General features: G+C 38.1%; 1 protein-coding gene across 8 annotated transcripts in view; it reads right to left on the reverse strand.

Annotated features, from left to right (window-relative positions):
- tanc2b (tetratricopeptide repeat, ankyrin repeat and coiled-coil containing 2b) overlaps positions 1-25,147 on the reverse strand; it is a 150,469-nt gene extending 125,322 nt beyond the window's left edge. For 7 of the 8 annotated variants that reach the window (XM_072455949.1, XM_072455948.1, XM_072455950.1 and 4 more), the window contains exon 1: positions 25,075-25,147. In XM_072455949.1, coding sequence (XP_072312050.1) covers positions 25,075-25,141 — 67 coding nt within the window. In that variant the 5' untranslated portion in view covers positions 25,142-25,147. Of the gene's footprint in view, positions 1-6,866; positions 7,006-25,074 lie in introns of those variants that run through there. The other variant, XM_072455951.1, reaches the window with a different exon arrangement.
- Positions 25,148-27,527: the final 2,380 nt, after the last annotated feature.

Raw genomic sequence — 27,527 nt, forward strand, 5'->3', positions numbered from 1 at the left:
AAATATTAATTTGCGATTTTATCACATTTTCCCCCCTACTGTTCAATCACAATTTCTTATTTTTTTTTATTTTTTTTATTCCTTCTCAATAAAGCAAATAAAAATGTTTTTAAACATTACTTGATTGTTGCCATTTGGAAATAAAGTCAAACGTATCCCTCCAAACTTTGTACTACTAAAAGAATGGAGAGGGTTGAGCAGATTTGAATTTAAAAATGTGTATCACCAGGTGAACAAATATAAAATGGTAATAATGATCTCAATTTACCGTCTAAAACAGCCTGAAGCACTTTCTTCGCGTTTTCCTCAAGCCCAAAGATAAATAAAACTAGCAGCAATTAAAGTCATTACAGTTGAAGTAATTGGTTTGACACAATTCCCCAGCTGAAGTAATAACATGTAGTAAGAATGTGCAATGTATTCTTTAGTTTTATTTCACCCTAATTTTATGCTAATTAAGTGTACAAAAAAGCAACCGTTACTTGAAGTCAATGACATTTTATTGATCCTGTTCTCAATTCTCTTAATTTGTCTCACTCAGTAGTCATTAAGGATCAGAACAGCTCAAGGGTGTGTGCGGACTGTGGTTGTTTGACACTTTCAGACCGCCCCGCGAGCTTCACTTCCGCTCCCCTTTGACCTGCAGTGGTCCGTCCACACAGCGAGTTCTGGGGTCCCGCAGAGGGCGAAGATGCCTCTGTCTGGACTAACGGATTCTGCTCGACGAAAGAGTAGAGGAGAGAGCACCAGCGGCAAGGAAAACATGAAATACTTGATATCTGTTTTGGATTATCCCGATTACGATTTATATCAGATTATAGTTTTGCAATCCATGTAAATTTTCCAAAAAATTTACATGGATGTGTAAAAATGTGTCGAGAAATGTCTATCCTATCCCTATAAAATCTTTTGCTTTTTATTTTGTATTTTTACTAACATACTCAACATTATAAATGTGCACATGTTTAAATATATGTTCACTGCTAATGTTCAAATATATATTGTATTCCATGTATTAGTAAAATGTGGTCAATTGTCTTGTTCCCCACTGTGAACAATTTTCAAGAATACTTTTTTCTCTACATCAAATAAATAAAAATCAAACTAATAAAATGTCACTTGTATAATATTAGGCCTGGGCTCAAAGCCAGTGGGGATATAATACTTTGTTTTCTTCCACCATTCACAAAGCTGAAAATGAGCTTTTAACAGCATGACGCCTTGAGCAACACTGAGCCACACTTCATATAAAAATATAACGTGTCAGAATGATATCACACGGGACAAAGTTACATTTTCAAAGTTGGAGTAAAACAAGTCTTATTAAGAAAATGCCTAGACTTTCCCTTCACCAAAGCGAATGCCAGATGCAGTCTTAAATTAATTAATATAGTTTGATTTCTTTATGCCACAGGAATCTCCATATAATGTTGTTTTTTACACTTTTTTGGGGTATTAAGTTGTATACATGATGTCCTTCATTCAAATGGGACCAATGTGCTTTATGGCTTCTATGCTGAACAATACCAAACAGGTGAGCAAGGGGAAAATAATAGTGGTTGCTGAAGCTTGTAAATGTATGTAAATAGATGCAGGAGGCAGTGTACAAGGGCAGCCGAGGTTCATGGTCAAAGACGGAGCTCCAGGCAGTAGATTAGTGCACAGAGACAGGGTTTGTTAAATCACCTCACCCTGGTTCACACAGCAGATATATTTAACATTACCTTAAGGCTACCATCACAATACTCACAAACGGAAAGAGAGGGACACCCCATTATTTAACAGTCATACCATAAATAAATAAAAGTCCTGGGGCAGGGTGAAATAAAGAGCAGGGGTGTGTTTTTATCGACTATACAACATTTAAATCACGAGGACTTTAGGCAACAGGTCTAACAGCTTGAAGTACTGGCAGTAGGTTTCATAATATAAGATTTGTGTATTTTGTATTGTATGTATGTATTCTTTCTAACTTGGTAACCCTAACTCAAACCAATTCACCAAAGGGTACAAAAAAATACACCTAATCTATCCAAACTGACTACTCAAACCATTATAGTTCGCTCATTTTTTTTTTTTTAATAAAATTTTAATATGCATGTTTTTTTGTTTTTTGTATCTGTATATCATATATATTACAGTTGTTTCTGCGGTTTTGAAAACTATCTAAAATCAGATCATAAGCAATAATAAAGCAATCAAAACTACTACAATACATACTATACAAAACTAGACTTGAGAAAGTATCAGTACAAATGTTGACCTTTGCTGAATGGTTTTTAAAAAACCTTTTATCAAAATAAGTATAAGACCACAATGTTTGATAAAGAAAATACTATTATTTTGTGTTTGTCTAAACCAAAAAAAAAAAACTTTTAAGTTATCAATGTGATATTAAAATTAATTTTGGAACCCTTTGCAATTGATCAAAATTCTAACTCGTCTTTCACTCAAGCACGGGTCGGACGGTTGTCAGCATGTGTTTCTCCTGCAATTTTAAATACTAGAAGTCTTAAATTGAAAACGAAAATCAATCTAATGATAGACACTCTTTCTGAGCATACAACAGAAGACAAGCTTTCTACCGGGACAACAACACAAAGTTGGATTAAAAACTAGCAACCCAATCTCCTTGATCTATTTAAATACCCATTTTCTACCTCTTTTTCTACCCTTTTATTAAGGCCACAGCCACAAAAAGCCCTTCCAAATGCCAAACCAACAGCAACAGAGAGAAAAAACCTCAGCATATCTCCAAAAGTGCACAAAACACCAGCAGAAAGGGTGTTTGATGTTCGGACAGTGATAGGCCAGACGGGTGGGGAGTCATTTTGTTTTGTCACACTCCCCATCTGAGTGCAAAATATTTCAACCTGTAAGAGTACCAATTAGGAGAAGAAAATACAGATCCGAGCAAAAGTGTGGCGTGGCCATAGAAACAAGACAAGACAAAAAGGAATATCCACCATCCGCATGCCCTTCTTTCTCTCTCCTGACGCACTCAATGTTATTCTTATCAGTTGCTTGCCCAAAGCAGTGCAATTTTTCTTTCTCCAATGTCACTGTGATGCAAAGAAACTCCTTACGCAGGTGGTGGTCAAACAGAAGTCATTGTCAGTTCCTAATCCAAGTACGTCCATGTCCAATTTCTATCAACAAGCCGTTTTAGATCAATATACTAACCAAGGACCTGAAAAAGCTTAATACGTCTTTAATAACCATCAGATCCTCACTTATTCAAAATGTGCCAGCAGATAAAAAATTTTACTTTTCTCCATAAACGCTAGTCATAATCAACACATCTGCTGCACACATATGCTTAACCCAGAAGCATAGATACTGTATATACGGAAACTGAAACAAACATAAATCTAAAACAGAGGACGTTGTAGCCTACAATGGCACCACAGCAGACACTAACACCTGGTAATGCATGATGGGAAAGAAAGTAGGCTATGACTGTGGCTGAGTGTCCTTTATCATAGTCATGACAGCGCCTCCATATGGGGCCTATATTTAGAAGGATTTGCGGTGAAAAGGATGTCCTAACCTGAAAGTCTGCTGTTGGAACATGTGTACTATGGGGTTTGACTCACAGAAATTCAAATAAACTGTTCAGAGTTTTGTTACATTCAAACAGTTGTACCAATTTAGTTTTATATCTACTCCATCTCCGTCTCCAGAGCTCAGCAAAATTGGTCTCTCTGCATCTGGAAATGAGCCTCAATGTTTTAAATGCTCCTTTGCCATTCGGTGCTCAGTCTGTTGACGTCACAGAACAAGGCAGAGGACGGACAGAAGCCTCTGTGCGTATCCGTCTGGAGCATAAATGAGCCGTTTTACTAAAGCGAACGTCGAGAGAACCTGTGCACTTTCCTTCAAAACAATGTAAATTACACAACTGTGTTCTGGCAATATGTTCCTCCAGATGGTTTGTCCTTTAACTAGAAACATAAAAGACACAGACAGTCTCGACAACACAAGGTTGTAAACAAACATTTTACCAAGTCCCTTTTTATCTGCTTTATATACTGCAAAGCTGTCTGACAAAGGCCTTTAAAAGAAAGAGACGCTGTTGAGATAGAAATGTTGCCATGTAGAGCCTTTACACAAACAAAGCAGATATATCAAACTATTTGGAAACACTGGATGGAGGAAGAAACAGGAGGCAAAGCTAAATCTTAAGCTAATGTTAGATGTTTTGGAGATCGAATGGCCACACCCATTTCAGGACTCAAACCCAGGACCTTCTTGATGTGAGGCGACCGTGCCAGCCAGTCTAGCTCCACGCAGATAGTGTTTGTACCCAATAAAATTGCCATTGAATGTATACAGAAATAGCGACTGTTAGAGCTTATGTCTGCCTGTTTAGTCTGCTATCACCAAGCCAGCCTTTCCTTATGCAACGCCGCCTTTTGATGCCTTTATCATGTGCCGCATAGTAACACAATGTCTCAGTGTGCTACGCTAGCACGGGCACATCCTCCATTCAAAGGCACACAGCACTGAGCAGTCATAATGAGCCCATCCACATCAAGAGCCACAATGAAAGCCAAGTTTCTCCCACTATGGCAAGAACCCAACAGGACACTGCCGCTACAGAGGGGGGCTGATGGTTCCTGCGTGGCATCAAACATTCAAATGGGCTGGCATCATGTTATTTCAGATTTGACACAGGCTAATGCACAATGGTGAAAGTGTTTTGTTAGCGGGGGATGAAGGCTTGATTTGCACGAGGACAATGTGAAGCGAGAGTTGATGGAAAAAGCAAAAGTAAAATGCAAATCTTGTTTGGGCACAAAGCTAAAATCAGCTCACTTTCACCGCATGATACAACATGACTTCTGCGTATTGTTAATTTAGACACTGTTTTTATTACATCGTTATTACCAATTTTGTTTTGAGGGTCTGAAAATATAGTCCCGTGCACTTAAGATGTGATTAATGTAACTCTCTACACGTTACAATCTCTTAGTTTTGTGTGGGTGATTCTATTTAGTAAATAGAAATCTTGAAAGCGGGTTGGGTATTTTATTTTGATGAGAATTTTGTGTGGGGGGGACGGAGACAAGAAAAAAGCATTACAGAAATACGCACCTTCGGTAATGAGTAGAAACGGATGCTGAAATAGGTGTTCTGATGGAAAATAAGCTCAAAACTGTCAGAAAATGGAAGCTGTAGGTGTGGAGACGCATTGATGATGACTTCCTTTGTGGACCTGATATAAAAGATGAAAGACCGAGGGAGCCAAATGAAGCCTATTCTTTCAAAAGTGGGGGATCTGGAGGAGCACAGAGGTGGACAAGTTTGGTTATAAGATTATAAGGATAAATGGGAGACAGCAGGGCCAGGGACGAAGGCGTTAGATGGGAGGAGAGAAAGAAGACTCATTAGCCTACGCAGGGATGCAACATTAAGCCTCTATCTCTCCACTCTCCGTTTTATGTCCCTCTCTCTTTTCTCGGGCCTTTTGTTCTCCAGAAATATCCGAGTGGGCGGCGGAGACAGTACAGTAAGTGAGGAGAAGTAAGTGACAGAGGAAGTTAGCGAGCACAGCGTCAATAAAGATACACAGACAACTAGAACAGATCAGGAAGTCCTTACATAATTGGGAGAAAGTCTGCAGATGGCTTAAAATTGCTTTACATCAAAATGAAAAGGCATGAGTAAAGACATTTGAATGGACAGAGAGTGTAAATAGTGCATAATAATTACTAAAAGGCAGAAACTCTGTCTGTGCTCGCTCAGCTCAATTGAGACGTTTATAAAAAGACATCATTTTGTTCTGTCAGAAAATGTGAGGAAAAGCTTATCTCACGATAGTAAAGCATCACAGTCCCTGGACTCAATGCCCCCTGGTGGCAAGTGTTTTTGATGCACGATTGCCATCTAATCAAAAAATAGAACTTAAAATCTAAATAACGCTTCAAAAAATGTACTTTCAATATAACGTGTCATCAATTATATAATGCATTATGACATAATAAAGTTAAATAAAAAGCTTTTTCATTCATTCAAATCCAAATAAACATTATTTTCCCGATTTCTTTCTTTCTATTTTGTTTGTTTCTTTTTTCTTTTTCTTTTACGTTACAGTGTAAAACACATACTTTGAAGACGTACAACTACAGTAGGTGGCGGTAAATGCACCTTTTCAGTTGGCAACCAATCGCCATTAAAAGTAACACCACAACAAAAACAACATTATATTTCCCTTGTTACAGTATATTATTGTGTTGTCACGATAATACATTTTAAACTCCATATTGAAACTAAGGAAAAGGCTTGATATTCTATGTTAGACAATATTCGAATCTCGATTTCAACACAAAATAATAGTATTATTCATTACCAACTTTTCTTAAATGTATTCTTACACAAACCAAGATCATTGTGCAGGAAAGGCGCAATTCTGTAATATTTTTGTTTTTGATCAATTACTCTCTGGGTCTCGTTTGCTTTGAAAAGGCTCGCTACACTCAGATCAGTTCCCCATCCGTGTTGTCGTGATGCTGAGACACTCAATGTTGTGAACGCCTGTTACACCTGGGTCAAGGTGAGACAACCAACCAGCCACAACAAACAAATCACGTCCACTATGCCCATCGGGTCCGGACACCACCAGTCCAAATCGAGACACAATATAGACAACCTTCTTTAACTATGTCAACCTTTTCACCTTTCAAAGTATACATCCAACGCCTACACGGAACACGAGGCTGCCTAGTCTTGTAGCGAAAGCCATTTAGCCCTCTACAAACAATTTGCCTCTTGATTAATAGCTACAGCATCCCTTGTCAATGTAATTCAATCGCCGTGTTCATCAGATCCCCATATTCATCTCGCCTCCCACTCACTCCACTCACCTTTGTCAGTCCGGCGCCCCGCAAAATCAGGCAATAAAAATCCTGTCGCATATTATGGAAGGTCCTACACAAAAGGAGGATGTAACAGGAAGAAAAAGGGGAATATAAATACACAGCGAGCTATGAACGGCGGCTAGTGCGAGGTGTCAGAACGCATTGAGTGACAAGAGACACTAGACTCACTCATGGAAAAAGAGAGCGAAGAAAAATCGGCAGACAGGCAACTCTCTCTCTCTCTCCACAATGCCTCCTCCTCCCTCTCCTCTCTCTTTCAGCAAAGGCACAAAATTCCTTAACTCTTTCAAAGCCGGTCGTCAAAAAAGCACTTCTGAGCCAGTGAACCGTGAACAGGTGTTACTGGATAAAAAAGAAAGCATATCTGATAGAAGAGAGGAAGCCCGGTTGGTGTAGTCCATGAAAGTAAAGGTAGGTAAAAATGTGTGCTTTGGTGTTGTTTGAGTTGTATTTTATGATTTATGAAGGTGTACTATGCAACGCCTTTGGTTGTGAAGAGAATGGTGGGCATGGCAAGCTGGAGCTCCTGCCTGCATCTGGTCTTGGACTGATTTAGTCTTTATTTTGTCTTATTTTTTATTGTGATGTTTAGTTGAAAGTTGGCCATTGGATGAAACAATAAAATGAGACGAGAAATTGTTCACCATCTACCTTTCTCATGACAAAGTGTAAAGTTGGGAGTAGGGTGGTCGTGATAGAGGTCGTGATTGTTTTTGTAGTATTTTGTATTATGAAATGACTGTACTATTTACATTGTCTGTTTGTCTATTCTACTGTGTGTATTTGTGTGTCTCAGGAACTGCAGATGGTTTTCAGGCATAAGGATTCCTTCGTGAGTTGAAAGATTAGACATGGCAACGGTCCTATGTTGTTATAGCAATAGCAAAAGTCTAATCAAAATATGATATCTTTTGAATGGAGAAAGGTCCTCACAAAATCCTTCAAACCAATAGTCTGGTACAAAGCATCTCAATGTTTTCTTTGATTAACGCTACTGTACATAGTCCCTCAACTATATAAACGTATAGGCTTAATTAATAGGCTTAATCTTAATTATTTCTATAGTTTTTTAAATCTCCCAAATATTAAACTCCCATTTCAGAGTGATCCAATAAGACAATTACCAATGACGTAATTCCAATCCAAAACAAAATATTGTTTTAAACAGATGATGGATTTTATTTCTCTGAACACACTACAGTACATTATTTGATTGTAATGGTCAAGAAGAACTGGTGACCACTTTAACATTCTTGTTTTGACTCAAACTTGCTAAAATGTACAGAGTCAAAATGATGTGAAAGCTTAAAGTGCTATATAATATGCCCTACTCTGGCTCTGCAGTGAAAGAATATCTCCGTATAATAAACTGTCATTTGTACCGCGCCATATGCACCAGTCCCCTGAAACCTCGCTCAATACATCATGTCTCAGATTGCCCTCTTTGCTTCTATTTCGAGTCCGACGGAGAAGACGGGTCAATATCTTCCAAGCTACATCTTTATGCTCCACGGTCTGTCCTTCTGTCAATGGGAAATGATACACCGAGACACAGGAGAGTTGAGAAAAGGCTTGCGTCATCAGAATGCCTTATATGGGACTCATTCACTTTCATTTTCGTGAGATACAGAAGCTACAATTATCATTACCGCACTTTATGTAAGCAGATGATTCATGCATAGTCCCTGATGAAAAATGGAGGGAAGAATAAAGGGTTGGTTGACTCAGGTTAAGTGCTTTATGTAACTTGATTGAAGTAAAGGGTTTAAAGATTTTTATTTAATCAAAGTATTAATACAGACATTTTTGAAAGAACAACTATAGATCGAGAAAACTGTTCAGCTGTATATAGCCCAGCTGTGTGTTTTTTTATTTTTTTTATTTTTTATAAGACTAAATAGAGAAGCATTGACTATTGTAATAGATTATCCTTGTTTTGAGTCTGGGATAGGATACCTTAATTGTTTTTGTCGATGGGCAGTAACTATGCTCTGCCACGATACTAAAAAAATTGAAAGTTTTTTTTTAATTATAAGGGGAAAAAAACTCAATACTAGATGTTAAAACCCTTGATATAGCGTTTTAGCTTTCTTGTTTATGCAACATTGTGGGGGCTTTTTCCTCATTCAAATACATAATATTTTGTATTCAATTGTTAATCTTTATGATCCTAATTTATCATCATTCTGGATCATGGATATAGTGAACTCCTGTCTCCTTTACATCACCTTATTATAACCATATAGAATATACTGTGATTGTCCTTTATACTTCTGAAATAGAACTACCAAACAAGACGTCTGTAAGTTCACAAACATACAATAAAAAAAGGAAACATCAGTCTATTACGTCAGACGTGACATTTGACTCTACAGCCTAAAGTGAAATAACAAGAACAAGAACTAGACGAGAGAATACACAACACAAAATCTCCGTAAAAGCCTATAGGACACAGAGTTCCCTTGCACTGACGCTTTACCCACGCACCCTCCTGCCCACTGCCTACTGCCTCTACTCAGATCAGACACACATCCACACACGCCTATACAGAGCTCCATTTTAAATGTCACTGTACTTCAACGGAGCAAGAAAAATCACTCGCAAAACAGCTAGCGGCAAAGTTAACACAGTTATGGCCCGGATGATGCACTGTTTTTCCCCTCTTTCTGGTCCAAATATAGAGATCCATCACAGCTCTGGTTATAGTGGCTCACCAACTAGTAACACATGATTCATAGCGCTATCATACAAAGTGCTATTATACTATTATGGGAAAAAAGCCAGGAGAGTTCGAGATCAAAAGTGATGATTTCAGATGGAGGGGCAAAAGAAACAATGTACAGCCGAGTGCCAATGCAGCAGTAAGTACAGCCTATTACGCTGAAAAGAGTCCTTGACTGTACCGGGCGATTTATTTACTGGTGGGTCATCAAGTTCGCACTGAATTTGTTACCTGAAGTTAGAAAAAAATAGCAGATGGATTGTGGAGTCATTTGGCACATTAAATAAACAAGACTAGTCATTATTTCATGTAGTATTCAGTATTACATTGGCAATTAAAATGCTAGCATATTTCCATCACTGTGGATACTGTGCATATTATGTTAATTGTGTGTGTGTGTGTGTGTGTGTGTGCGCGCGCGTGTGTGTGTGCGTGCGTGTGTGTGTGTGTGTAACTGCTATCTTAACAACTACAACTACTGCTACAACACACCGACCACTGCTACAACAACTACTGCTATTACGATTTTGTATGTGTTTATACAGCTTTTAGTGATTTTAATGCAAATGTTTCTATTGTGTAAAGTACTTTGAATTACTTCCGTAACCCCTCCCCAGGGAACACATTTTGTACACAAAGTTGGGGGAAGACCCAGGACACATGGAAAGACTATGTCCCTCAGCTGGCCTGGAAAAGCCTCTGGATCCCCCCGGAGGAGCAGGAGGAAGTGTCTGTCCCTGCAACCTGGCCCCGGCCCCGGTTATGCAGAAGATTCATTTATTCATTTTTTTTTATTTATACAGGGAAACCCAATGAGAAAAGTTCTCTTTTTCATGCGTACCCTGTTAAAACATACCACAAAATAAACAAAAAACACAAACAGGATACTAAACACAAATAAAACATTCAATCAAATTAACCAATACATAAAAACACATTTATACACACAACATGAGATACAATTATATTAAACAAGTGCATCGGCACTGAGGGTAGTCCTTGACCAGTTCTGATTTAATTTAAAGAGTCTCTGTGTTTTGTTCCACAGGTGAAAAGTTGTTGAAAGCCCTTTTTCCTGCCTCTGTATTGATATGATGAGGTTGTAAGATAAGAATGTCCTGAGACCTCTAACGGTGAATCCAAGAACTGATGTGCAAATCCCAACTAGAGCCTTATACACATACAAAATGCAACTGTTCTCTTCTTGCATACAATGATTGTCATTCTACTTTAGAATATAATTCACAGTGGTGAGTTCTGTATCCTTCTCCTGCAATGAACCTTAGAGTTGAATGATAAATCGAGATGATGAATGGATGCATGGATGGATGGACAAATTGTGCACTACAAATAAACTCACCTTGCCTTGCCTCCATCCTCAACAAACTATATCCTTAGGCCTTGCCCATTGCCATTTTCTGTAAATGTTCTGTTGATTGTGTTGTATGTTTATGGAGTGAAATATTATCATCATTAAAATCATGAAATCCGTGAAAACAAAATGTCCTTCTATTCTACTTGTTTAGTGGTCAGTAACAGTGTGGGAGCTTGCGGGTATATTCAGTCTGCATAAAGTACTGCTCCCCCACAAACTATAGAGATGCAGTGCTGCCCACGCGCCATCAAATTCAAGTGGCACTGCCTTCAGCCTCTTGTCTACGCATCTGAATTGTGTTTAACCTTCGGCAGACTTGTATTTTTCTATCACTTTGTAGAAAGTTCACAGATGCCCACTGACCGTGTTGGTAGCACTTGGTGGTTAGCGTCACCTGGTATATTGTTTTTGACCCATCGCCGTAAAGAGCAACTGGGGGTCACATTGTGTTATTTAAGGAGTGAGAAGAGAGGGCCAAGATAGTGATGAGGGCAAACTGGTCAATAAGTCTTGTTATGACGATTTAAGTTCAACATTCAACAAAAATTCTATGATTTTTCTAAATATTCCATAGCTTTTAGACTTTCAGATACTTGATATGACACTTTGTGGTGAGTATCAGTGCATTAATGGACCTAGCAACATGAAAAACAAGAACTGGCACAGTTACATAATTTTTTCAGCGCATCAATACCGTGTACTATATGTGTAAATATCTGTAACAACGTGGGCACCTGCAGCTTATTGACGGGTGCGGCCCGTATATGTACAATTTATTTTGTTGGCGCGGCTTTTATATACATACTTTTATACAGGAGCACTCTATAGCCCGAAAATTATGATAATACGACAGGTTTGTGGGCCTTATGACTGACAAATAATTATAAAGTTCATCTACACGCTGCCTCGATGTGTTACCCACCAGATTTCTAAAGTCTGTGCTGAACAGTTTGTTAGCACCACTCACTCACATGGTTAACATGTCGCTTCAATCTGGAACGTTCCCAATGTCTTTGAAAATTGCAGTCATAAAGCTTCTCATAGAGCAGTCTTGATGCCGCAGTACTGAGTAATTACCGGCCCATCTCTAATCTGCCATTTTGGGTCCTTGAAATTGTTGTTTACCAACAGCTCACGGCTTTTCTCTTAATAAACAACTCATTTGATGTTTTTCAGTCAGGTTTTAGACCTCATCACAGCACTGAGACTGCTCTTGTCAAGGTGACAAATGACATCCGCCTGAACACTGACTCGGGCAAAGCGTCAGTCTTAAGTCTGTTAGATCTGAGTGCTGCTTTTGACACTGTCAATCGACATTGACACAGTCAATCATGGGATCCTCTTACAGAGACTAGAGGACTGGGTGGGCATCACTGGCACTGCTCTAAATAGGTTGAAGTCCTATCTGGAAGACAGGAAGTACTTTGTTGAAATTGGTAACTATGTCTCCCCCACATGCCCCTGACCTGTGGCGTGCCCCAAGGGTCAATCCTGGGTCCCCTTCTGTTCAACCTCTACATGCTGTTGTTGGGTCAGTTGATACGCAGCGAAAAAACACAATTATGCAGACGACATTCAGATTTATGTTTCACTATCGGCAGGTGACTATGGACCAGTGGATTTACTCTGTCACTGCATCCAACAGATCAGTGTGTGCAGAACAACTTTCTCCAGCTGAACTCAGACAAGACTGAAATCATCGTCTTTGGCCACAGAAACAAAGAGAAAGTGTTAGAAGTCACCTCCAGAGTCTCGCTCTAAAACCTTCAAATCAAGTTAGAAATCTGGGGGTAATAATGGACTCAGACTTGACCTTTAACAGCCATGTCAAATCAGTAACATCAATAGCTTTTTACCATCTAAAAAACGTTGCCAAAATCAAAAGTATAGTGTCTAAACCAGACTTGGAGAGACTTATCTATGCGTTTGTCTCCAGTAGATTAGACTGTAACGGCCTGCTCACTGGTCACAAACCACTACAATTTTGTCAGTTTCAAGCAAGGCTAAAGAGAGAACACACAGGGAAGACGCTTTATACTGCATTTATACTGCACATAGCAAAGAAGCAAAATCATGAAATTGTGACAAAAAAATCTATAAAGAGTCAGAATCTAAAAGCCCTTGACAGACTTGAGCACGTACGAGTTAAAAGTCAACAGCTGAGCAAAGTCTTAACGCCTCGCTGAAGGAGACAGAGTCCGGACTGTGTCCTGAAGAGGCAGAGGTCAAGGCTCTTCTACACAGATGGTCCAGATCGATCCATAACTCACTGCCCAAAACACTGCTGCCTGATTTAAGACTGCACTTAGAAAGATAATCAAGACTGAGAGATTTATGTGGATTATAAACGGGATCAGATCTGAAATAAACAAAGTTGGCATGTCACAAATATTGCTTAGTTTATTCAAAAAAACAATATCAGTTCAATTAGCCTAATAATAATAATTAATCGATAATATATAAGACCAGAATTCCTCTGCTGACAGCCAACTTCAGATGATAATGGGCTTGTTTATACAAACTAAGACTTCAGTGACGTATTTAAATCATTGTTAAAACAAATAATCCCCATGTTTGTTGATGAATCTGTTTATTAAATCCTCTCTTTGTGATCTCATATATATCTGGAGGTCTTTTGTGCTGTTTCGGCCGTAAAATTACATTCATTACAACGGGGCAAGATAGATTTTGTTTATTTCCCCATGGTGTTTCTCTCTACATTATTCTAAGTTCTGAAACAGTAGATGCTAAAGCAGGGTGTTATGAGCATGTTTAAAGGCCAATAAGAATGCAAATAATTCATAATGCGTACTTTAAATCCATTTCAAAAGCAAATTGTTCAATTGAGTGAAGATTTCAAAATTGTTGGGATGAGACATTAGTGCCATGGTTTGTCAACCCAACCATTATTCTTTTGTTCAAAATATTTCTACTAGATATCCAGCTGTGCAGATATATCCCTATTTAAAAACATATGAGATCATATACAGTAGGCCTAGTGCTTAGCACTAGAGTTTAGCTTGCACTTCACATGCATACCACATCTACTACAACAATCTGGGCTGTTTAATCCAACAGGCTTACCTGGGCTCGAGCCCAGGGGCCTACGGCAAGAGAGAGGGTCTATCACTGAGCAGCTGATAACAACACGAGTCTCTCTCTCTCTCTCTCTCTCTCTCACTACACACAGCACACACGTGCTGCTGAGAGCGCTGCGCCTCACCCTTGCCCAGCACAAAGGAAGTACTGCACAAGTGGGTTTAGATTAGAACCACTGTAAATGTCTACAAAGATGTGCACGAGACTAAGCCTGTAGACGTGTTTTATGACACCTTCAGCTTTATGCTGATTTTGGGTATATTCGTATTTGTGAGACCATGCCTGGTAAAGCACTTAGTCATTAGTGTACTCTTTGTAATTGTTATGCCAGGCCTTGGCCGTTTTTGAAATTTGGGTTAAAACATCTTGATTTGTACCGTCATAATACGTAGGCTTTTGAATGCAATGACAAATGTCTGTGGTCAGCAATAGATCAGGATCTTTGCTATTCAGTATTTTACAAGCCAATATTTGATCAAATAAATATAATTTATTTTTAAAAAGATATATAGTATAAAAGTACAGTGCTTCATCCTTATAATAATGGCTAGAGGGAAGCCTCCAGGATCTCTCAGCGCCAGGGCCAACTATTACCTTAAGGTAACAACTTTCACCAGTGGAAATACTATTACCTCTACTTCACCAAACTCAAGGGCATTTAAAAAGCTTTGCCTAAACCTGGTGAAAGGGCAGTAGCAGCAGGCGAGCGGTGGCAGAAGCTCTATGGGCCTCTGCTTTCATTCATGTTTCCAGCTTTCATTAAAACAGGAAGGAAGAGCACAGTCTGTGGAGCCAGTGGGGGCCAATCTGTCGCTCGGTGGAGACGGGCCAGAGCCAGGGTTTAGCCTTCTCCTGAATCTGAGGTGCAGGAATCATTTACATGCAGTTCATTTGATATTCAATGTATAAGTAGCAATATATATGTTAATGTGCCGCCTTCAACTGTTTTTATTACATTTCAAAATAGTAAGAATCCCACAAATGCATTTCAGACTAAAGATCCTTCCAAAATTGCTTATACATATATATGGACATAAATTATTAAGAGAGGAAATATGTAGAGTGCTTGCGGCAGATGCATTGATATACATGTTTGTGTTTGTACTGATTATTCAGAAGGATTCCAAATGTAATGTGCACTGAATTTAATAAGTTTTATTTACGGAAAATGTACAATCTATCAGTTTAAATTGCCACTATGTAACTTTTCAAAAGGAGGGTCTGCCACCTGCTTGTTTCCATGAAGAAGTTACTGCTTTTCAACAGTATGACTTTAAACTTACTATATTTGATAGAAAAACATGATTATTTTTGCAGGAAAAAATGCATTCTTACTGTGAGCAGGGTCATCTCTCCATATATTTACTTTACTTAGTGTAACATTTCAGGCAAAGCATGGTATATCAAGCATGGCCGGTGGCATGAGCTTATTAAACATGCACAAATGAATGAATGAATGACAGTTTGAGTTTATTCATAAGATTAAGCACAAACTATGGAAACTAATGATCTGGTAATGGAGCATCTGAGCATCTTTAGACATAACTGTCCGTGTTTTGAGGTGATTTCTGCTCCGTCTCAGAATTAAAACCTCTTCTCCCAGCATATACATTACATGCATTTTAGAATGTGTATAGTCCAGATGAATGATTACAAAATTCAATAATAAATTGAATAATCTGTTTAGTTGTTGCAATAAGAGTGGCCATTTCTTCTTTCTAATCATTCTTGCAATGACAGCACACAATCTGTTAATCCATCACAAATGTTCTGCCTGTTCTGCCTTGGTTGAAGTTCAAGTATTACACAAAACACAAGTGGACAGCAAAAGTGATAGAAATGTCAGACTATGGCAAGGACTAAACACTGCTCTTTTTCGCTGCATATTTATTACATGATATTATATTCTTATAGATGCTTGATATTCTAATTTTGCTTCTCCAGAACAACATTGACAATTGCGATAATATCCTCTTCTTTTTTTTTTTTTAAATATACATCTCACCTCTAATTCAGAAGTGCCTTTACTCATCATTCAATCACTGCTGAGTACAAAAGTTTATTGCTTTCCCAGAAGTGATCAATTAAAGTGTCTTTTTCTAGTGCCCATAATCACATTGACACTGCATTAGGTTTGCGGCGGCGGTGACACAGCTCCTGCCTCCGAGCTGGAGAGCCCTGCTGATCCGCCGGTGTCTAATTTGATTTCTCCAGCACTGTGGAAAATGAGCCTTCAATTAGAGGGCACTGATTAGAGAGAGCCAGTTGATTCCTGTCAAGCACCTGCTGCCTTCACGAGCCATAGCACCATCCCGGCATCACAGAGGAACCATTCACATTTAGATTGAAATTAATAAAACTAAATATATAAATTGCACTACTGCTGGAAACTACCTCGTTATAGCTGTCTGGCATTATTCTTCACTATATTCATGTTCTAAATGTTTCCAAAGAAGTATAAATCCAGCACTACCTATATTACCACAGTACTATATTGCTACTACAACAATTACTGAAAATATTCCAGTCCAAAAAGTTTACATTATGATTACAATATAAGATTACAGTACATGCTTGATTATGACAAAAAATATATTTACAATGATTTGGCTCATAATTGAAATCATGATTATTTCATACTATTACTTTTGTATCTTAACTTTTTGTAGAATTACTTTTGTGACAATAATGTTTTAAAAGCCTGGGTGGTTTGCTCAAGAGTAGAAAAGTTAGTCATCTGGATAATGTTTTAAAAATTTTGCTCCAGGTTGAGCAGCAGCAACACATCATTCTGAACAGAAGGTAATGAATTGCTTTTTGTAATTAAATAGAGCAATAATTGAAACCACAATCATAAATGAAAAAGATTCATTCTATCTGCTTTTTTAAACAGTTAAGTAACTAGTTATGTTGGTCTTTACAGTGTTGCTTTATTGCAATAATAATTAACTTAGCAAATACTCAATCTCCAACTCATTTTCTAGTTTTAAAGACCTCGGCAGCTCTTGCAATCAGCAATGTACAATCAAGGCTACTACTACAGTACTATAATTACTACGTACCTACAATAAAGTATCCTAATGGGTACTAACCATCCAAGTTGGTATTTTTTAGCTTTATAATGTTTTTTGCATGCCCTTATTAACATGCAAACAGGTTTTGAAATACACATCAAACCACATCAGTCATGGCCTTGAAGATTTCGTGGAAACAGTTTATGGGCATCTTATTTCAGACCTCATCTTGAATCTTGTATCATGCCTTGGGCTTGTATGATCCACTTAGGTCCATAAAAAACAGCATAAGTTAAAAAAAAATACAAGTTGAGTTGATTATGTTGGATGGATCCTGTGGAGCTAGCATGTAGCCTCTGATGTTGGTGACTTCTGCTCACCCACCGTCGATCTCTCTGGAGATAATTAGTAATGCAGCAGCCTTCTGTCCACACAAAACGACCCTTCAACTCAATTTCTCATTTTCTAATCAACAGCTGCCACAAAGTGTAATCTCACTGTCACAGAGCCACTTTACTAATATCTACTAAATCAAAACCGTGGCATAAAGAATGACACAGATTATCCTTTCTTTGCGCATCAACAAAACTGTTACTCTTATTGTCAGCAATAGTCAGTGGTTCAAGAGTCAACTAAATTAAATGATAATGAATAACATTGCAAACTAGATTATAATTAAAAAAACTATATTACAATTCAAATTGTATAACATTACTTTTCATAGTAGAAAAAGCTTCAGTTGTAGTCATCTGGACTCAGTTAGAAAAATAGACGTTTCGACTCTCATCCAAGAGTCATTGTCAATGTTTGACAATGACTCTTGGATGAGAGTCGAAACGTCTATTTTTCTAACTGAGTCCAGATAACTACAACTGAAGCTTTTTCTACTATGGAACACGCCTGGACGAATGAGGGATTACACCGACAACATTACTTTTCATAAAAATGTTTACTAAAACATCATTGATAAAAGCAATGAGTCAGGACAATAATTTTAGTTTCACGTGTCATATTTCTCACCTCTGGGTCACCATTTTCAACCATTGTCAAATCCAGTAAACAAACCACATTTCAAGTAGTGATGCTGGCTCTTTTAGAGAGGCTATAAGTAAATCGCAAAACTAAGACACAGGTTGTTAAAAGTAAAAGCCCCATTTGGTCTAAAGTCTTTCAAATTTGTCCATTTTCAAATTGAGTCCAAATTTTAATTACATTTTTTTTTTTCATTTAATTGATGTCAGTCCAGTCCTTGATTATTGGTGTAGTTTGCGTTTGTGATGGCTTTCTTCCCCGTCGCCAAACGTATGCTCCAAAGATGGGAGGGCAAAGTCAAAAACAGTCTGGAGTGCTTTGTTAATCCCAGTCCAATATTTAAGGATTATAGAACAGTCCCAAAACACGTGACAATGACGAGCAACCACAGTTTCTCCAGCAACTAGTTGTTGTGAATAGGCAAGGCAAGGCAAGGCAAGTTTATTTGTAGAGCACATTTCATACACAAGGCAATTCAAAGTGCTTCACAGCAGGAAAAATGCATTCAAATCACAAAGAAATTACAGAAACAGAAATACAATAAAATTAACTAAATTAAAAATTATCAATCCAACTGATTTTCTAAACTAATAAAATCACAAACAAAAGAGAAGAGTGCAAAGAAAAAATCCTTTCAGTCATATGCGCAGCTAAACAAAGCTGTTTTTAGCTTAGATTTGAACATTGTCAGAGTAGAAGCCTGTCTCACATCTTCAGGAAGACTGTTCCAGATTTTAGCTGCATAAAACTGAAACGCAGATTCCCCATGTTTTGTCCTGACTCTGGGCACCAGCAGGAGGCCGGTCCCTGAGGTCCTCAGAGTCCGAGATGGTTCATATGGCACTAACATATCCAAGATATACTTTGGTGCTAGGCCATGGAGAGACTTGTACACAAGCAGACCTGCTTTAAAGTCTATTCTCTGAGCCACAGGGAGCCAGTGCAGAGACCTGAGAACAGGACTAATGTGATCATACTTCCTGGTTCTAGTCAGGACCCGAGCAGCAGCGTTCTGGATGTACTACAGCTCGTTTGGAGAGGCCAGTGAGCAGGCCGTTACAGTAGTCTAATCTACTGGAGACAAACGCATGGATAAGTCTCTCTAAATCTGGTTTTGACACTATATTTTTGATTTTGGCAATGTTTTTTAGATGGTAAAAAGCTGCTGATGTTATTGATTTGACGTGGCTATTAAAGTTCAAGTGTGTGTGTGCACGTGGCGTTATAAAAGGCCGTGATATATTTTTCCGACAAAATTATTTCCAAACATGTGACCTTGTTGTCCTCCATTGAGAAGTATATATGCATGTTGCCATTCTTCATCTGTCAATACAACATGAGATTCTCTTTCCTATGTACGTTTAATGCATTCAGTAGAATGGCTGTCCAGAAAAATAACGTCGTTTACGTCACATTAACTCGTCATTTTGAGTTTGATTTCATAAAACTGGTCACATACTGGTGATCTAAGGTGTTATGATTGGTTACGTACATCCCTACATCCCAAAAATACAAACACTGCCGGCACCTTTTACTTATTTGATTATTTGGTTTGAGAATTGTGATGACACATTCGCTCCGGGCTGTATTATGCACCACTTTTAGCCTGTTTGAGTATGCACGACAGCTCCATCTCTCTCCCGAGGTTGTGGTCAGTGACAGTAGCAGAGGGCTGACGAGCTGAGATTTGTGTAAACAACCTGCGCTGGTCTGCTCTGCATCTTAATGAAACATTCAGTGGATAATTGATCCCCAAACACACGGGCAGAGTGATACAAGACATATGACCTTTGGATGAAACTACCTCAAACTTTCATCACGCAAATCTCACCAGCGGGATTTTACAATGATGACCACTTAATGAACAGCACCGTCCTGAATGCTGACAACAGTTACTCACATTACATTTTATTGGCACACGTAGTCACAACAAGAGTGTGCATTGGCTGTTGGATTGAAAACACAATATTTGTAGAACATTTCAATGCTAAATATTATGATTCTTTGAGTTCGATCTGATCCTGGTCAGAACTTTTACAATGTTACAGTTATAGAGACCCTAAAATATTGTAGGGATGGTCAAATATAGATTAGATAGCCTTCTGAGCCGATACGATATTCGATATTTGTCTTGCTGTTGAGGCCAAGAATTGTCAATAGCAATATTAAGATTTTAACATCCATAGCAATAACCACAAATTTAAATGTATGTCAAGTTATAGTAACGGTCTGTATTTATCTGGGATATAAAAAAATAGTTGCATGATTGTGTAAACCTTCAGACATATTCTTCTATTTCTTGTTTTACTCATTAGTCATTTCAAAAAAGATAAATCTGATGCAAAACTGTGAATGACGCATTGGCACGCAGACAAATATCAGTGCCAAATATCAGATATATTTTAAATACTGAACGAATACAATAATCTGGGGAAACAATCCAATAACTAATAATTATAACAAAAATAATATTTCTGTGTGGATAATTTCACGTTCCACATTTCGGCTTACCTTGACCAAGACATTTATGTGCATCCATTTCTGTTGTATTGCTAAACTTAACCTGATTTATCAAATGATTATCCGACATGTTGCGACATTCAACATGGCAACATTTATCTTAAAAAAGGATGACGAATTGTAAGTACAACGGGGCCAGCGCGAGTTGAAATAGCTTATCTCAAAATCCATGTGCGTCATTAGTCAGTGACAACTTGTAAACAAATGGCGTCCATCTTCGATTCAATGGGCTTTATCGCAGCTTAGACAGAGGCTGAATACCTGTCTGAAGTAATGCACCGTGATACAAGGAGACAGAGTGTGAACCTCAGATGATAGCGTCCTGGCACAAAACAGCCGATGTAGCGTCCCGCCAGATAACACCCAATTTCCTGCCTGTGTTGCATCAAGATCTCCTCAAGTCGGGCCGAGCTTATCTGTGTTATTCAATTTTGAAAATGCCATTCAAAAGCTTTGCAACTTGGGACCTGCGCTCGGCCGCTGCAGATCAAGGCGCTGCTGGCTCGTCTGAAGCCGGCAGATTAGAGCTCCCATTCCCATCAGTGATCAGAATATGTGGCCAAGTGGTAACATCGTGGAACCAAATCAGACAGTGTGGAGAGTGCAGGGTGATAAATAGAAAGTAGAAAGTAATTATACTAAATCAAACTAAATTAGCTACCGGAATAACTTAAATGGAGGGATATATCTCACAGGAAGAAATACAAAAAATAATTAAAAATATAGCCGCAAGCGGCAATGATCGGCCCTCGCCACGCCGCCGCCACGCCGCAAGAGGAGGGGGCGCTAACGCGCTAACCGCTCGATTTCGTGCGCACTACGTGCGCACTTTCGCAGCCGTGCTTCGCACAGCCTTACGAGATTAATAGGCCTCTCGCCAGCTTGTGGCGCTCGGGCCTAATAAGTTACACAGGACATAAAATAGATTTGTTTTCAGTGATTGCAGTGATTGACTATTACACAATAACTAAGATCTGTGTTCACACTTTTCCTGATTTGGTCCTGGTCTGATTCCGATTTAGTCCTGATGTAGACTTGGTTTGGTCCTGTTACTGCTTTAGTTTGAATTTTGGTGATGTGTTTGTGCAAGAGAAAACAGCCTTAAAATGTGTTATTTAAGTAATATTGATACATTTATAAGTGTAAAATGATTGTGATATTAGTTTCCATGCATTTTCATTTGACTTGGACAAAAAAAGGTTCATGTTGCTGATTTACACCTCTTGAAAAGCTGTAGTTCATAAATGCAGTGCTACAATGACGGCAAAATATGAAATTAAATATATTACAAATTGAGGGGGAAAATATGTGAACTGACCCAGACCGAAATTTATTTACAATAAATTATGTAAAAATCTTAACTTGTCGCTTGTGGGTCCAATCACATGTCTCCTTTAATCTCGTGGGATGTTGCCTTGTTATTCAATGACAATTCCTTTATTTATTTTGTCACTTCTGTCCTCTATACATCACAAACATGCCTGCAGTCATCTTATCACACAATCCAACATTTAAGCCAAGAACATTTAGGTTTTGAGTTCACCTATCAATCTTTTGGCTACTTCTACTGTCTGCTATGCACTGATAAAACACTGCTGCTGTTAGTCCTTCGCGTGCCCTTGGATTAAACACACTCGCCTGTCTTTTTATATTCATCTTCTTCAAACAAATTTGTAATAAGCGTAGATAAAGTGGTTTGCATGTGTCCTACAGCTCAGAGCAGATACAAAAGTCTCTGTGGACGGGACAGAAGTGTGGCTCTGCTCTGAAGAGAGCAGGAAGACCGTCTGCCAAATGAAATTAACAGAAAAACACCAGAGGCTTGGCAAGTAGAGCACAGCTTGGACACATCAGTTACAAATACAAGTTCAAGTACTATTTCAAGTACATTCAAGGTACATTTTACATTTTATTCCTAGGGAATTTCTAAAAATATGTATAATCGAAACAAAGGAAGTAGTTGGTACTAGAGGAGTTACGATTCAGGAATATCACGATTCGGTTTGATTCTCGATTCAAGACCTACAATTTGATTCACCGCAATTCTTAAAAAATATATATATATTAATTATTGTTATTGTCAATAATAGTATGTACATTGAACAGCTCTAGCCTAAATTATTTGATCACATTTGGTTTCATTTCATATAGGGCGTAATATTAACAACATAATCATAGAAATGTTAACATGTGAGGAGCGCGTGCTCGTGTACATCATTGAGTCGAGTTCCCTGTTGTTTTTACAATTTCACAATGCATTGTGGTTTATATTGACCGGTCCAGAGACCAGTGCTTGAAACTACCTTTCAAGGTGCATTGTGGGAAATTTTGAGTGCACTAGTTTCTCACTTGCAGGACATTCGGACAGCACTTATATGGCGTGAGCCCTAAATAGTGCTCTATGTAGGGAATAGAGTGGCGGGTTTTGAAGTACACCTCCAGATCTGGTTTATAGCAGTCTAACCTCAACCCTAGTTTCAAAAATCAAAAGGAGGACAAAACATAACCACAAAGATCAGATAAGCAGAGAACTCAGCTTACGAAAAAGAGACAAAAGACATTAATAAAAAAACACATGTATTTTAAAAAGAAACTGAAAGATGTGACCTTGTTTAGTTGCCAGCTTAATTTAAATCCTAAGTGAAATAAATATAGCTTAATAGAGTGTCACCTTGGACTGCAAAAATAAACCATGTTCAACGTACATCTTGCTTCACACAACAGCATTTAGTTTCATCCAAACTCAAGCCAAAAACATCCGAAGAGCTCTACTAATTATAATGGCGTCTGCGTCAATGAGGTCCACAGAGGTTCGATTTCCCCGTTTCCCCACAGCAGCCTGGCTAAAATTAAATCTATTTACATTAAATACAGGGAAAACCTTTAGAAGTGGTATTTTACACCACAATTAGGAATAGTTGCACAGAGCGAGTTCATTATACTGCCCTCGGAATAACCCCAAAACTTATTACACTTTAATACAAGCAGCACAGTAAATGAAGAGAGGCTCATGGCTGGGATTAACTACACCACAACAAAAACCCAGCTCTGTTCGGTAAGGTTTTATTGATGGCAAAAACAGTATTTTGAGTTATTAGATGGAAGGCAAATTTGCATTTTTGATTAATCCTATGTAAAGTTTGTAGTAGTAGTTTCTATGTCGAAGTAGTAGTAGTTTCTGCCTTCTACAAACCACGAATCAACTTGTTACACCAAATGTATTTTCCAGAGGTTTACACTAGATCCAATTCATGGTAGTACAAGTGCAATTAATACTACTACTGGAATTCTAGCATCATGCGGAGGCTGACAGATACTGTAATACTCAAAAGTAAACACCGTGAAATGAAATGACACAATTGCACTCAGTCTTCATTCAAGTATAATTAAACCTCTAACGCCGTGTCCATTTCAATTTACTGTACTGCACGTAGTCGACAGTAAAACTAAGCTAATCGCCATAGCAACCGCCACCGCTCCAACCAAAGCAAGACCGAGCCATTTAGGATGCCCCATCTGTGAACGTGTAATGAAACAATAAGTACAGTATGTCAGGGATGGAGCATGACCAAAGCTAATCAGCGAAACAAAACTGACAGCTTTTCTCAGCGGGAGGCACGAGCGCTGGAGGAATACAGTCCACCAGAGCACACCGGATTTCATACCATGTCGGAAATGAGGCCCTGATTTCTTATGATAGCACTTATCTATTAATTTTCTCCCATTTAGGTGAGAAGGTCGCAGGTGGCACTTTGCATTTAATGGAGAAGCCCTTGTGTGATGTCCAGGATGGAGGCGACATCATTTTGCACTTTTAAAACAAATTTAAATTAACATTTTGTTGATGAGCTCCAAATTGCAATTTCTTTTATTCCGTTTTCAAAATCTAAAAATGTGAAACAAGAAGAAAAGGAGTATGACATATTGGAGGACACTGTATAAAATAGTGTGTTTTAATGTACTGACAAAAAGTGTGAACTGTTATCATTGTTTATATTTATATTTTACTATCTTTTGAGAATAGTAAAAAAAGTTTGATGTGTTATAGTCAGTGTAAAACATTTTTTTGTGTCATTTCTTTTACCATTTTCTTCAAACCTAAAGCCCTAATGATGTCTAGGATGGAGGTTACATCATTTGCACTTTTAAAACCATATCAAACACAATTTTAGATCAGCTACAAATTGCTATTTCTTTTTTTCTTATGTGTTTTTCAGTTTTCAGTATTTTACCATCTTTTGATACTAGTAATGTAAAAAAAAAAAAACAGTTTCAATCTAGTTTAATGTGTTATAGTCAGTGTAAAACATTTTTTTTTGGTCATTTCTTTTCCCATTTTCTTGCAAACAGTCTGCAACAACAGCCTCTGATCAGCCGGGGTTTTGCATAAACACTGTGCGCCGACAGAAGGTTTGTGCTTTGTAAACTCACCACTGCTGCGACTCTTGCGGTTGGACTTCCCTCCAGTCAACAGCATCTTCAGGCTGTTCCTAAACATGACTGCAGAAGAGCTACACTACAGAGGAACCTGGGAGGAAGGACAAAACATACCATTATTAGGATTTGCTTACAGTATTTGCAGAGTGAGATCAGTCGACAAGAAAATCGGATAAAATAAGGATATTGCCTTGTTACTGTGCCGTTTCCATTTGTATTTTACAGTAGATTTTCTTAGTCGACGAGAACAGGATAAATTAATCTAGTGTGCGTCGACTGCAGGACTAAAAAATATTTATCCAAGATGAATTTCTACTTGCTTCCATTGATTACTTTCTGACATATTAAGTGAACATGATGTATTTTCTTTCTATTTTATATTATAAGGATATGGACAACTGTAAAAAAGAGAAGGTATGAAGTGAGCTAGCAGAAGATTTTCAAGGGTATTATGAGTTTTAATCTTCCTTTTACATGTAAATACACAGTTTCAGCTACCGTATTTTCCAGACTATATACTTATATTCATACTTATACTCCGGAGCGACTTATATGTGATATCATTTGTTATTTTGCAACCGCATTTCATACTCCAGTGCGACTTATATATGTTTTTTTCTTCTCTATTATGCATTTTTTGGCTGGTGCGACTTATACTCCGGAAAATACGGTAAATGCTGAAATGTTTTGAGAGCTTTTGCCAGTTTCATGACCAATCAATCGGCAGGGCGCGTCTTTAGTCAAACAAAACTGTCTTTAGTCGACAGTCGTACAGTTGTCGTCGCTTATCGATGTGTGCACGCACCGGTAAACATGCACACTTTACTTTACTTTTCATGCATTTTGTACAACGTTCGCTCGTGTCCACTCCTTCAGACATGTGCAACAAATGCAGAAGACAAACCCCCTCCCCTGCCGCTCTTTAAATAAACTGTTGGTTCTCAGATGGCAGCAGATGTTGTGCATTAGACCAGAGTGAAATCAGCCACACAGACGGACTCCAGCTGAGAAAAGCTCAGACAATAAAACAAGGAGCTGGATACGGAAAAGCACTCGGACTTGCCCCCCGTGTTTGAATATAATGGTTTTAATAGGAGCTTCTGATCCCTTGAGACTGGATTTGAGGGGCTTTGAGGATAATAGTACAAGAGAAATGACAAAGCAATGTGATTTATGAAGAGGAAATATCATATCATTAAGAGCAAACAATACCAATATGTACTTATATTTATTTATCATGAACATTATGGCAACGGTCCAGTTTATTTTTCTGTTCTGTTTTTTTAAATATATGAAATTAAATGGATTTCCCAAAACAAGAACTGGGATTTGAACTGAGAAATCATACTCAAGTAGTAGTGCAATTAATTACATTTTGTAGCATTTTGTTTGAGATTCAGATATTTCAAATTGTGAATGATCAGTTTGGGGCTTTGGTTTGGACCAGGTATCAAACTTTTGGAGGATTTGTTTTGCACAGATTCAAAGTTTTTTAGGTTAAGTAAATAAAGATTAAACGCCATTTTATTAGTTTTTATCTTAATGAGACAAAATTAAATAAAATGTAAAATTGTGATTTGTACAGGGAAAACTATCTTCATTAATTCAGTCTTACGTCCTGTCCAGGCATAAACTCAAGTCAAACAATCATTAATAATAAATTTGATACATATCTTACAATTATATTTATTTAATGTCACTGTTTCACAAGTAGCCCCATATCAAGTCCATTTATAAACTCCAGGAGGACTTTTAATGGTCATAAAAAAGAAGCAGTGTCCAAACTCTCCATAAACTTAATGCAAAAACGTACTAATCACTGACTGAGCAGATTTGTTCGATCATAAATATGTTTAACCTTATCTGTGAGCAGCACCCTGGACAGTGGCAGACTGCTCTAAATTATAGATGAGGTCAAATGGGGCTCTACAAAGTCAGGCACATTTCTCTTTGAGCCTTTTCACACTGGGCAGTGGACAGTGAGCGCTTTAGAAATGTACCCGCTGTAGATCAGAGGGATATGGAGATGGAGCACGGTTTAACATATTCAGAATCAAAGTAGAAGCTGCTTGCAAATGTCAAATGATAAACGTTCATATGTTCATGTAAGTTCAAAGACATTTTATAACTGTAAGTCTATTGAAAAAAGAAGAAACAAACCTTGTCAGTTAATTAATATGTGGCTTTGCAAGTACTACAACATTTAGCAAAGACAAGACCGAGACTAAATCTGGACTAAACCAGAGCTAAGGGCACATTCATACTTGTTTTTTGGTCCTAAATTGAATCCACTTTAGTCCCGATTGACTTGGTTTGGTCCTGTTCTAGTCCTTCTTTAGTCTATAACTATTAATGTTTAGTTTTGGTCCTGGTTTATTCTTAAATTTGATGTGTATGTGTGCTAGTATAAATACGCCTCATCCTGGACTAAATTAGGACTTCACTCA

The sequence above is a fragment of the Eucyclogobius newberryi genome, unplaced genomic scaffold, assembly GCF_026437365.1.
Source record: "Eucyclogobius newberryi isolate DKJ021-1_F unplaced genomic scaffold, fEucNew1.0.hap1 SCAF_20, whole genome shotgun sequence".
Taxonomy (NCBI): domain Eukaryota; kingdom Metazoa; phylum Chordata; class Actinopteri; order Gobiiformes; family Gobiidae; genus Eucyclogobius; species Eucyclogobius newberryi.